General features: G+C 58.7%; 1 protein-coding gene across 2 annotated transcripts; it reads right to left on the bottom strand.

Annotated features, from left to right (window-relative positions):
• Positions 1–641: 641 nt before the first annotated feature.
• On the bottom strand, positions 642–8,149 carry FKBP10 (FK506 binding protein 10, 65 kDa). Of its 2 annotated transcripts, none has more exons than XM_008571069.1 (10): positions 7,815–8,149; positions 4,856–5,001; positions 4,207–4,396; positions 3,941–4,086; positions 3,373–3,562; positions 3,039–3,184; positions 2,245–2,437; positions 1,618–1,760; positions 1,249–1,412; positions 642–849 (listed from the first exon to the last, which is right to left on the bottom strand). In XM_008571069.1, exons 1-10 carry the CDS (start codon positions 8,057–8,059, stop codon positions 664–666), a joined length of 1,749 nt encoding a protein of 582 aa, XP_008569291.1. In that variant the 5' UTR covers positions 8,060–8,149; the 3' UTR covers positions 642–663. The 2 variants fall into 2 exon arrangements, with proteins under 2 accessions (XP_008569291.1, XP_008569292.1); XM_008571070.1 differs by having other exon boundaries at positions 4,317–4,396; positions 7,815–7,927.
• Between the last annotated feature and the right edge of the window lie 989 nt (positions 8,150–9,138).

Genomic DNA, 9,138 nt, shown 5'->3' with positions numbered 1-9,138 from the left:
GCCTAGAGAAAGACTTCTTTAGGGATAAAAGACTACACGAAGCCCAGCCCTGACCTCCAGCACCCCAGGGGCAGCTCAGCCCCACCGTGGAGGCAGTGACAGTGAGATGGGCCAGTGGGACCCACAAGGCAGGGCTGCCCTCCTGGAGCCACCCCCTTCCCCAAGAGCCAGCCAGAGCTGAGGGAGGAAGGCTGGAGGGTCTCCCCAGCCCTGATTCTTGCTCTTGGGGAGCTGCCACAACAGAGGGATGGGGGCTGGAGGTGCGGGGTGGGGGCGGTGAGAAGTACAAATAAAGGGGAAGTTTGGGGAAATAAGGGATGATCAGATCAGTCTTGCAAGTGGAGGGGAGGTGGGTGAGGGGCTAGCAAGCCAGGAAGAGACCCATCCAACCCTGGACTCCGCTATCCCCAAATTGCCTTTGTAACTCCAAACGTTTTAAGGAAGGGATGTGGGGCTGGAAGAGAAAAGTGGAATAGAGGTCTGTGCTGTGGATTTTAATCCAGGGCTAGTGGAAAACCAGAGTTGTCTCCTGTGACAACTTTCTAGGTGGCTCGCAGACGTTATGCCAGCAGAGGGGGTGACTGTTGGCAGGTCAGTCCCATTGCCACTGTCCGCCTAATGGTGGGCCTTTCTGTCTGAGGCCAGGCCCAGGCTTCCCGCCCCTCAGAGCTCCTCATGGACCCTCTCCTGGTCCTCATCCGACTTCAGCTTGAGTTCCTCGACCGTGATCTTGCCATCTTTGTTGCGGTCCTGGTTCTGGAACATGTCCCCTAAGGTTTTCTCAGGATCCTGCCCAGGCAAGAGGCGTCCTTTGCCCTCACTCACTTGAGCCTTGATGAAGGTGGAGAACTGGGGGGCAGAGAGCCGGGGGGGGTGGGCAATGAGGGTCATGGCTGAGCAGCTGTTGAGTGGCCTTGGGAAGGGCCCCCAGGTAGAGGCCAGTGAGTATCGTTTCCCAGGCTGCTGTGCCCCCCGCAAGGCAGTAATGACTGGAAGAGGACAGGAGCTGGTGCTGGGTCCCGGCTGGGGCCAGTGTGAAGGGCATGGCATGGGGATAGTCAGTGACTGGGCCCAGATGGGGGACAGGCTGCACACGTGCCTCAGCATGGTGGCAGAAGCATGGCAGCAGAGGTGGCAGGCAGGAAGGTGGACAGGCCCTGCCTTCTTGCTAGATGCACCATACAAGTGGGCTTCCTGGTTGGGGGCATGCATGGGCGTGGTCATTCTAAGGACTGCACCTTCACCCACCTCCTCCAGAGGGACCTCTCCATCCTTGTTGAGGTCCATGTGTTCAAACAGGTTGGCAGGGGGCTCCTTGTGCCACACAAACAGGTAGCCCGTGGGCAGCCCGTCCTCCCGGGACACCAGTTCCACCTCAAACAGCAGCACAGCACTGCCAGGGACTCCCCGGGCTGGAGGGAGGGAAAGAGTAGAGAAGGGTCCCAATCAGACCTGTCCACAGGCCTCAGTTTCCCCTCGTGGTGGCTGGGAAGTGGTACATGGGATGTTCACAGAACCATCCTGGAGGCTTCCCTGACTCCTCCACCAGCCCCAGGCCTCAGATGGGCAGAGGCAAAGGGACGGGACACCAGTCAGGCCATGGTCTCCGCCTCTCACCTCCACTCTCCCCGTGCGCCAGGTGCGGGGGCACGGTGAGCTGCCGCCTCTCTCCTGTGCACATGCCCTGCAGGCCTGTGTCCAGGCCTTCGATCACCTTGTTGGCCCCCAGAGTTGCCTCCTGGGGATCCCCGTAGTCATGGCTGGGGGAGAGCAGATTTCCAGGTCAGTGCCAGTCCTTGTCCCCTGCCAGTTTACACCCCACTCTCCCCGACATGGGCCCAGGACGAGCCCTCAGTTCTGGAGTTGCCCCTCCTGGTCCCATCCACACAGCAGAGTTCAGAGGCCCCACAGGGCAGACATGGGATTCCCCTCTCATCTTGCCACGGCCCGCACGGTGTAGCCTTGAGGGCTCATCTCTCCTGCCTCAGTTTCCCCTCCATAAAACAGAAATAGTTCTCCTCCTGTTGCTAATATCACCTTCCCTTCCCCTACGGAGTAAAGAATCTCGTCTCCCTGTGGCTCCCTGACACTCACTGAGACGGGGTCTTATGGAGGAAGCCAGAGTCTGGGTGCTCCACCAGAGACTGGGTGACCAAGAGAGTACTGGAGTTGGGGTGTTGCTGGGGAGACTCCCCACGCCTGTGCCCACCCACCTGCCCAGCCCTGGCCCTGCCCCGGACCCACGAGGAGAAGAGCTTGGTGCCGTCCAGCAGGGAGCAGTTGTAGTGGTATCGAACAAAGTCCCCCAGCTTGGCAGTTTCATTGCAGGCCTCAGGAGGCCGGGACACCGTCTTGATTTCCACTGGATCTGCGGGGTTGTGGAAGTCAATGATGTGGACGTTGAAGATCAGCACGGCGGAGCCAGGGATCTTGTCTCCTGAGACCAGAAAGGGGCAGTGGGTCGCTTGGAGCTTTAGGGGGGGCCGCTTGAGGTCCCCATGGAGGCCCCTAGACTCAATACCCCTCCTCCCCCATGAGGATTCAGACATGGATGGGACTGGATGTTTGTCCACAGTTGGTTCTCTTGTTGGGGTGAGGGGGTAGGTGAAGGCATTGCAATTAGAAGGCCCTTTTCCATGCATCATCTTATAAACTCCCAGTAATTTACTCTGCTGATCAATGTGGTTAGTCCCATTTTACAGGTGAGGACAGTGAGGCTCCCAGCACAGCTGGGTCTCAAACCTTGATCTCTCTGCTTCCTAGGACTATGCTGGTTCTGTTCTTCCACAACCACCCTCCCTCCCAAAAGCAACAGCTGGCTGTCCTTCTCCACTATGGAAGGGGAGAAGTGGGGGACCGCCCTGGAGAAAACGGATGGACTCCACCAGGCAGGAATGGGATGGGTGACCGGATGTAAACTGCATGCGTCTTTGTGAGAGGAGCAGAGCTGTGGCTGGAATCGCGCCGTGGGGGTGGGGCCCTGGCCACAGTGGGCCGTTCAGGAGAGCAGCAGAGGTGGGGGTCCGGGAACACCCTACCAGTTCCGTTCTCCCCGTAGGCGAGGTGGGGGGGGATGGTGATTCTCCGGCGCTCCCCTATGCACGCGCCCTGCAGCCCCTGGTCCATCCCGGGGATGATGTAACCCTGCCCGATATAGGTATTGTAGGTGTGGTTGCGGGAGTAGCTGCAATACAAGGTGGGGAAGGCCAGGAAGGGAGTCAAAGGGGCCCCTCCCCTTCCAGGTAGCTCAGAGTGAGCCCCCCCGGCTGCAGCCTGAGGTGGTCCCAGACTCAGCACCTGGTATTTTCCTTCCTGTCTCAGCTTCTGTCTTCCCCCAGCCTCCCCTCCCCACCTCCTCAGGACCCTCCTGACCTGGAATCAAAGACAGTGCCATCCATCAACGAGCCATTGTAGTGGTAACGCATGAAGTCCCCGGCCACTGCTCTCCGGACACAGCCTGGGGGCAGCTCCAGCGTCTCCAGCTGGACGGTGTCCTTGGGGTTATGGACGTCGATGAGGAGGACGTGAAAGACCAGGGAGGCCTGCGGGGGGATCACAGTCCCTGGGGAAGGGATAGGGCTTGAACCATACAAGTGGGGAGCAAACTGGGGCTCCTTCGTGACTCGGGAAAGCCTATGTGAGCACCACGCAAAATGACGCCAACGCTACTCTGCAGAGCCCCTTCTCTCCTCTCAGCAGCCCTATTTCTTGCTCCTCCTGTGAGGCCTGAGCTGGGTTTTCCCCAAGGCCACCACCGACCCATACCGAACCTTTGTGTGAGTCAGAATAAAGCACCCCTTCTTAGTGAGAGGAGCTCCAAGCATCTCTGCTCGCCTCCTTGGCCAGGTGCCCTTGTGCAGTGCACAACCTGAACAAGTATAGGTGGAGCCCTGGTTTTCCCCCTTCTGGAGAATACCCCCGAGCCCCTGCCCGCCCTCACCATAGCCTTTCTCGCCATAGGCCAGGAATGGAGGGATGATAATCTTCCTTCTTTCTCCAGGACACATGCCCAGCAGCCCCTGGTCCATGCCCTTGATCAGCCAACCAGAGCCGATATAGGTGTCATAAGTGCCACCCTTGCTGTAGCTGCAGAGAATGAAATAGAGGTGGGGCTGCAGGAGGTGGAATAGGCAGGATGGGCCCCGGACTCAGACCCCCCCCCATGCCACAGTCCCCGGTGCCTCGGGGCTCCCACGCACCCCTTACCTGGTGTCGAAGGTGGTGCCGTCCAGCAGAGTGCCATTGTAATGGTAACGGACAAAGTCGCTGTCCTGGACCATGCGGGGGCAGTGGGGCGGGCGCAGCAAGGTGCTCACCTGCACAGTGTCTGCCTTGTTCCACACATCCAGCAGGACCACATCAAAGTAGAGGGTGGCATCCGGGGGAATGAGCCCCGCTGTGAGGGCAGAGAAGCAGGAGGTCATATTTGGTGCAATCCCCCAGGGTAGGGGGTGGAGCGGAGGTCTGAGAGTCCCGCTCTGCCTCCCCCTCCACTACCTCCAGTTCCCCTCCCTCCTAACCAAGCTATGCCCAGGGCCCGTTATTTCCCTTCCTCTCATCCCAGTGGCAGGAGACCAAAGCTCAAGCCACGGAGCTACCACTATGTATGTATACTGTGTGTGCTGTGTGACCCTGGGCAAGTCACGCCCCATCTTCCCCATCTTTGTGCTTTGGTTTTCTTTTCTTTCTTTCTTTTTCTTTTTTGGGGGCTGGCTGGTGATCTTGGTGTTACCAGCACCACAGTCTCCCAAGTGAGCTAACTGGCCAGCCCTGTGCTTCAGTTTGTGGCCCTGGGGTCCCTTATTCTGCCTGCTGGCCTCCTCCATCCCCATGCCTGTGGCCCGGCCCTTCTCACCCACGCCGATGCTGCCGTAGCCCAGGTGGGGAGGCACGATGAGGCGGCGCCGCTCGTTGACACACATGCCCATGAGGCCTCGGTCCATGCCAGTGATGAGGCGGCCCACCCCCACCACGATGGCCACCAAGGTGCTGCGGTCATAGCTAGGGGGGAGGGGGAAGATGGGATTCAGTGGCCTCAGGTGTGCACAGGTGAGGGCGCACACGGCCACCTGGTTCTCTCAGCCCATGGTCGCATATATGCACACGTGTGCACGCACACACACACATACACAGTCCCCCTTCCTATACAGAGGTGTGGATATACACACCTGCTCCGTACCTCCTTTTCAAGCCTTCCTCCTCGGTTGGCCATGACTCCCACCTTAAGAGGATGGGCTGTTGCAAAAGGGAAATTCCTGAGGCGGCCAGGGGCTTTTATTCCCCTGGGATGGGGCGGGGTGGGGTGTACAGGCCCGTGTGCTGCTTCTATTTGCTGATACCGAAGGAGTGGGAAGTACAGCAGGGAGGGGCAGAGGAACGTTACTGAACGTTTACTACATGCCAGATTAAATATCTGGCACTTTGCATTTATTATCTTATTTAATTCTCTCTCCTGTGAGGTGGGCATTATTGTTTTCATTTTTCTTATGAGAAAAATTGACACTTGAGAGACTAAGGGACTTGCCCAAAGTCGTATAACTAATATGCAGTCTGTCCAACTCCAAAGCCTATGTTTTTGCCACCGCACTATCCACTCTCCAAGGAAAGGAGGGGAAAGTGGAGATGGCCAGAGGTGGGGATGGGGATTGGTGTCAAATTTTGTAAAGGCCTATTCTAAAATTGCCATGGGGCTGGCCGCTTAGTTCAGCTGGTTAGAGCGCGGTGCTGTAANGGCGGCCCCCCCCCACCACGATGGCCACCAAGGTGCTGCGGTCATAGCTAGGGGGGAGGGGGCAGATGGGATTCAGTGGCCTCAGGTGTGCACAGGTGAGGGCGCACACGGCCACCTGGTTCTCTCAGCTCGTGGTCGCATATATGCACACGTGTGCATGCACACACACATGCACGGTCCCTCTTCCTATACAGAGGTGTGGATATACACACCTGCTCCGTACCTCCTTTTCAAGCCTTCCTCCTCGGTCGGCCATGACTCCCACCTTAAGAGGATGGGCTGTTGCAAAAGGGAAATTCCTGAGGCGGCCAGGGGCTTTTATTCCCCTGGGATGGGGCGGGGTGGGGTGTACAGGCCTGTGTGCTGCTTCTATTTGCTGATACCGAAGGAGTGGGAAGTACAGCAGGGAGGGGCAGAGGAACGTTACTGAACGTTTACTTTGCATTTATTATCTTATTTAATTCTCTCTCCTGTGAGGTGGGCATTATTGTTTTCACTTTTCTTATTCTAAAATTGCCATGGGGCTGGCCGCTTAGTTCAGCTGGTTAGAGCGCGGTGCTGTAACACCAAGTCAAGGGTTCAGATTTCCAGACTGACCAGCTGCCCTCCCCCCACAAAATTGCCATGGCTTTTGGTTTTTGCTATATATTTTAATTTATTTTAAGTTTTCAGAAGTACGGGAGAATGGGAGATTTTTATTTTGATTGAAGGGGCCATTGGTTAAGAAAGTAAACTGGGTCCTAGACAGGCTGCCAGCGTCTCCACCAGGGAAGACACCCCCAGCTCCCACTCCGAGTGGCCCAGGGCTCAGGGCTGTGTTCCTGGCTACTGCCTATCCCGAGCAGGTTTTAGGTCCGGCCTGTCTTCTTCACAGTGCTGTTGTGAGGGCCCAAGCTCTGCATGAAATTTCTACAAGTTAAACACCATCAGGGTATATGGTTCTCCCCAGAGTCAAGGCTAATGCATACGGAACCTGCTCAAGGACTGCCAGGCACTGTGAGAAGCCCACTTTCATTCAGCCTTAGGAAGTAGGCACCATTTTTATCTCCATTTTTCAGACAAGGAAAGTGAAGCTTAAAGAGACAAAGTCCTTGCCCATAGCTACAGCCTGGACTTGCACACAGGGTTCTGGACTCTAGGGTTCCCAATCTTACCCCACACACTGGCTGCCTTTGAAGTCCGCTAATTTCCCAGGGACTGAGCTGTGTTCGGGGCAAGGGTCTAGGAGGGACTCACATCTTTGGGTGTGGTGTGGGGGTTCGTGTGGGACTGGGACCCAAAGTTTACCAGAGGCCAGTGCACAGCCCTGCCCTGCCCCCACCGACCAAAGTGGAGTTGCTGAGCAGACCGAAGGCCTGGATAGACCAGAAGCCCAGGGCCAGCAAGATGGGTGGTGTGTGGCCCTGGGCTGGCAGAGCTTAGAGGGAGGGAGATAGGGGTGTGAGGAGACCCTGAGAGAGAGGCATGAAAACCCTCCGAAGAGGCCAGGGTGGCACGTCCGACCGTGTGACACGTAGACAGAGCTATGACCTCGTCCCGCCATCCATCCTGCTGTCTTGCTATGCCCACCCTGCTGAAAACTCCCAGCAGCCCAATGACAGTTCTATTCCCTCTTCACTAACCACAAAGGTATCGAAACTGCGGGTGGAACCAGAACGGGAGTCAGCGTGGGCGGAAAGGTGAGGGAGTCTCAGGCTGATAGAACACCCCAGGGCGCCCATGCATCAGGGACCGTCCCTTCCCCCAATGCTGTAGACCAGAACATCCCCCTCCAGCACATTTTAAAATAAAGCAGTGGTGAGTGCAATACCCTTCACTTTGATTATCAAGCACTCTGGGGGATGTGGGGAGCTTGTGTGAAAGAAACTGGAGTCCCTTGAGAGATGAAGGTTTGGAATTGGGGGCAGGGGGTATCTTTGGGGAAACGGATGTCTGGGAGCCCTCCAGGGTGCCGTTGGGATTAGGGGATCAGGGCGTGAGCAACGGCATGAAGAGCTTAAAAGGGCCAACGCAGGAACCACAGGACCTGGGAGCTGGGGCTCAGGGAACGGGAGTGGCCAGCCTGGGGGGCCCGGTCCGTTACCTCGAGTCGAACTTCTTGCCATCCTCAAAAGTGCCGTTGTAGTGGTAGCGCACAAAGTCCCCTCTCTGCACCTCCCGGGGACAGGCCTTGGGGATGTGGTACCTCTCGATGACCACGTCTTCCAGGGGGCCCCCGGCCGGGCTGGCACGGCCCAGCCCCCTCCCCACGGCCTGCACCAGCAGCAAAAGCAACTGCAGCAGGGGGAGCCCGAGGAGGCCGTGGCTGGGTGACCCCGCGGGGAACATGGTGCCTGGAGCGGAGGCTGCCGGCAGTGAGGGCGAGCGAGGCGGCCGCCCACAGCCTCCTTTCCCCCTCCTCCAGAGCTGGCTCCCCCTCTTCCTGTCCTCCTTCCCCGCCCCTGGCCTGGCTGGTCCACGTGGAATGGGGGCTGGGAGGCTGCGCTGGCCGGGCGGGGTGGTGGTGGTGGACCAGGAGGAGGGGGCGAGGCTGAGTTCCGGGCCACCACAAAGAGCTCGGGCCCCCTCCCCCATCTCCACCGGGGCTGAGACTTGGGGCCTGGACAGGGAGGGATGTTCGGGAACGATGGGAAATCTGAGTGGACGAACAAAAAAACCCCCCAAAACTAAAAAGTCAGTGTCTTTTGCCGGAGCCCCCGGGTCCTAAAGCCGGTCCTAGACATCCCCTGGTTCTTTTGCTGGCACCCCCAAATCTAGGCCCTTCAGGTGGGTGGTGGGGCCCCGGAGTCTGAGGGGATCTCGGCGCTTCCCCCTCCCCAAATGTCCTCCAAGAGAAGGCTTCTCCAGGGAAGAGCAGCTTTGCTCCGCAAAAGCTGGACGGCAAGGACTTGTGACGGGGGGATGGAGATCGAGTGGCAGTGGTGACAGCGTACGGTGTGCGGGTGAAAGCAGGTTTGTGCCTCCCGCCGTGGGCTGGGAAGACGCGGGCTGTGCGGCAGGGGCGCCGTGATGGAAGCCAGGTTCCAGGGCTTCCCCTCAGCCTGCGCAGCGCACACAGAGCGGACGCCTCCCTCCGTTTCTTGATCTCAAGGTGGGGGCACTCTCTTTGGGTGGGGAGGGACTTTCCGGGACCCCCACTCCTGGCGTAAAGCGTACCCCACCCACCTCCATCTGTCAAGGCAAAGACCCCCGAGGACAAGAGGCCGGGCCAAAGTAGGGCGCTCAGGACACTAGTGGAGTCTCTGAACAAGGTGGGGGGCGCGACCCAGGCCTCTCCCCCTCCTGCCTCGCCTCGGGGCCGGCGCTAAGACCCAGCGGACGCCCGCCCGGCCGCCCGCTCAGCGGCGGAGAGAGCCGGCCGGGGCGGCGCGGGCATGGCTCGGGCGGCGTGGGCGCTGCTGTGGCTG

The sequence above is a fragment of the Galeopterus variegatus genome, unplaced genomic scaffold (assembly GCF_000696425.1).
Source record: "Galeopterus variegatus unplaced genomic scaffold, G_variegatus-3.0.2 Scaffold658, whole genome shotgun sequence".
Lineage (NCBI taxonomy): Eukaryota > Metazoa > Chordata > Mammalia > Dermoptera > Cynocephalidae > Galeopterus > Galeopterus variegatus.
This window is presented reverse-complemented; position numbering and strand designations above follow the sequence as displayed.

Excerpts from the sequence above, each read along its gene's own strand:
- FKBP10 (XM_008571069.1), bottom strand. The coding sequence starts at position 8,059 with ATGTTCCCCGCGGGGTCACCCAGCCACGGCCTCCTCGGGCTCCCCCTG. Across the intron at positions 3,185-3,372 it reads GGCACTGTCTTTGATTCCAG|CTACTCCCGCAACCACACCT; the intron begins GTCAGGAGGGTC and ends CTTGTATTGCAG. Across the intron at positions 850-1,248 it reads GAGAGGTCCCTCTGGAGGAG|TTCTCCACCTTCATCAAGGC; the intron begins GTGGGTGAAGGT and ends TCTGCCCCCCAG.